This window comes from Colobus angolensis, unplaced genomic scaffold (genome assembly GCF_000951035.1).
Source record: "Colobus angolensis palliatus isolate OR3802 unplaced genomic scaffold, Cang.pa_1.0 Scaffold494, whole genome shotgun sequence".
NCBI lineage: Eukaryota > Metazoa > Chordata > Mammalia > Primates > Cercopithecidae > Colobus > Colobus angolensis.
The window spans coordinates 227,634-229,490 of record NW_012118421.1 but is presented as its reverse complement, the minus strand read 5'-3'; the positions used below and the strand labels follow the sequence as shown (position 1 = coordinate 229,490).

General features: G+C 34.2%; 1 protein-coding gene across 2 annotated transcripts in view; it reads left to right on the top strand.

Annotated features, from left to right (window-relative positions):
- The window catches only part of BAZ1A (bromodomain adjacent to zinc finger domain, 1A), a 134,606-nt gene extending 133,349 nt beyond the window's left edge, over positions 1-1,257 (top strand). For both annotated transcript variants that reach the window (XM_011959454.1, XM_011959453.1), the window contains one exon: positions 278-1,257. In XM_011959454.1, the coding sequence (XP_011814844.1) occupies positions 278-474 (197 nt within the window). In that variant the 3' untranslated portion in view covers positions 475-1,257. The remainder of the gene's footprint in view (positions 1-277) is intronic.
- Positions 1,258-1,857: the final 600 nt, after the last annotated feature.

The window sequence follows — 1,857 nt, the reverse complement described above, 5'->3', positions numbered from 1 at the left end:
ACCACAACTGGCTAATTTTTCTTTTTTTGTAGAGATGGGGTTTTGCTATATAGCCCAGGATGGTCTCGAACTCCTGAGCTCAAGTGATCCTCCTGCCTCAGCCTCCCAAGTGCTGGGATTACAGATGTGAGCCACCATGCCTAGCCAGAGTCTTCTCTTTCTAAAGAAAAAAGTGGGCTTCCATTTTATTAAGATTTCCAGATATGATACAATAATTATATTTATTGTAATTTATGTAGTTTCATTCTAATCTTTTTTGCTCTCGTTCCCTTTCTAGCTGAGTTTATTGATGATATTGAGTTAATGTTTTCGAACTGCTTTGAGTACAACCCTCGTAACACAAGTGAGGCAAAAGCTGGAACTAGACTTCAAGCATTTTTTCATATTCAGGCTCAAAAGCTTGGACTACACATCACACCCAGTAATGTGGACCAAGTTAGCACACCACCGGCTGCGAAAAAGTCACGAATCTAAGTTTGTCCTTCTAAAGGATGTATTTGAAGAAAAACAAATTGTTCATGAAAATGGAACATTAAATCATGCTCTAAAGCAGACATATATGTATAAAGCAATAACAGCTGATCGACCACATGAAAGTGTGGCCTGCACTGTATTCTCAGTTTTAATATTAAGCACTCAGGAGAATGTAGGAAAGATGTCCTTTGCTACAGTTTTGTTCAGTATCTAGTAAGTTTGATAGATGTATTGGATACAGTACTGGTTTACAGAGGTTGTTGTACATTTTTGAGATCATTCATGTGTCCAGAGATCTTGGAAAATATTTTTTCACCCATGACTTATTTTGTTATTGATGATTTTTTTAAAAAGTTGTGGTATTAAGGGAGAGTTATCTACAAGGATGAGTCTTCTGCTATAGCACAGTTTAGTGTTTATGTCTTAATTGTTTAATGAGTACATTCTTTCAACACTATATATGAATGAATCCAATCTTACATCCTTGAAGTGCTGTACCAGTGCTGGCTGCAGGTATTAAGTCCAAGTTTGTTAACTAGATATTTATTTAGTATTGAAAGTAATTTGTGAATTTGTTTTGTATTTATAAAATTTGTACCTGGAAAATGTTCCTTAATGTTTTAAACCTTTTACTGTGTTTTTATTCCTCTAACTTCCTTAATGATCAATCAAAAAAAGTAACACCCTCCCTTTTCCCTGACAGTTCTTTCAGCTTTACAGAACTGTATTATAAGTTTCTATGTACAACTTTTTAACTGTACAAATAAAATAACATTTTTTCAAGAAATCTGGAATTCTGTAATCTTTACAGTCAGATTTGGACTTTTGCACGTGATACAAACAGACCATAGGAACCAACGTTTTGTTGTACCTGAGTCTCTATATCAGTAATTTGCTGCTTTTTCTGCCCAAACCCTTGAGGAGTCAGATCCATTTCATCAAAAACAGTAACAATCTGATGTGCATGGATTCTCATTAAAAAGAGAGAAAGTTTGGAAAACACTTACATAGTTAAGAAACACTCTGGAAATTGAAGTTTTTATGCATATATACACATAAAAGGAGAGAATTCTTAGGTATGGAAGACATACAGGGGCTTCAGTTTTGTAGCCTACTTTTCCTTTTGAGGATGCAAAAGGCAGGTGTCTTCCCTATTTTCTAGGACTTTTTGGTAGGCGGGAGAGAACCTTCCCTCTATTTCCTTAAAATCCTGAGGATACTGCATTATTATTTAATTAATTTACTTGGCAGTGTATCCATCTTTCTCATATAGTTTGAGATGATCAGTTTTCTAGATTCTTCACATGAATATATCTACAACTGTAACTTTTGGTATATTTGTATAATTTTATATGCCATAATTAAATTTCTTAGAAAATTTTA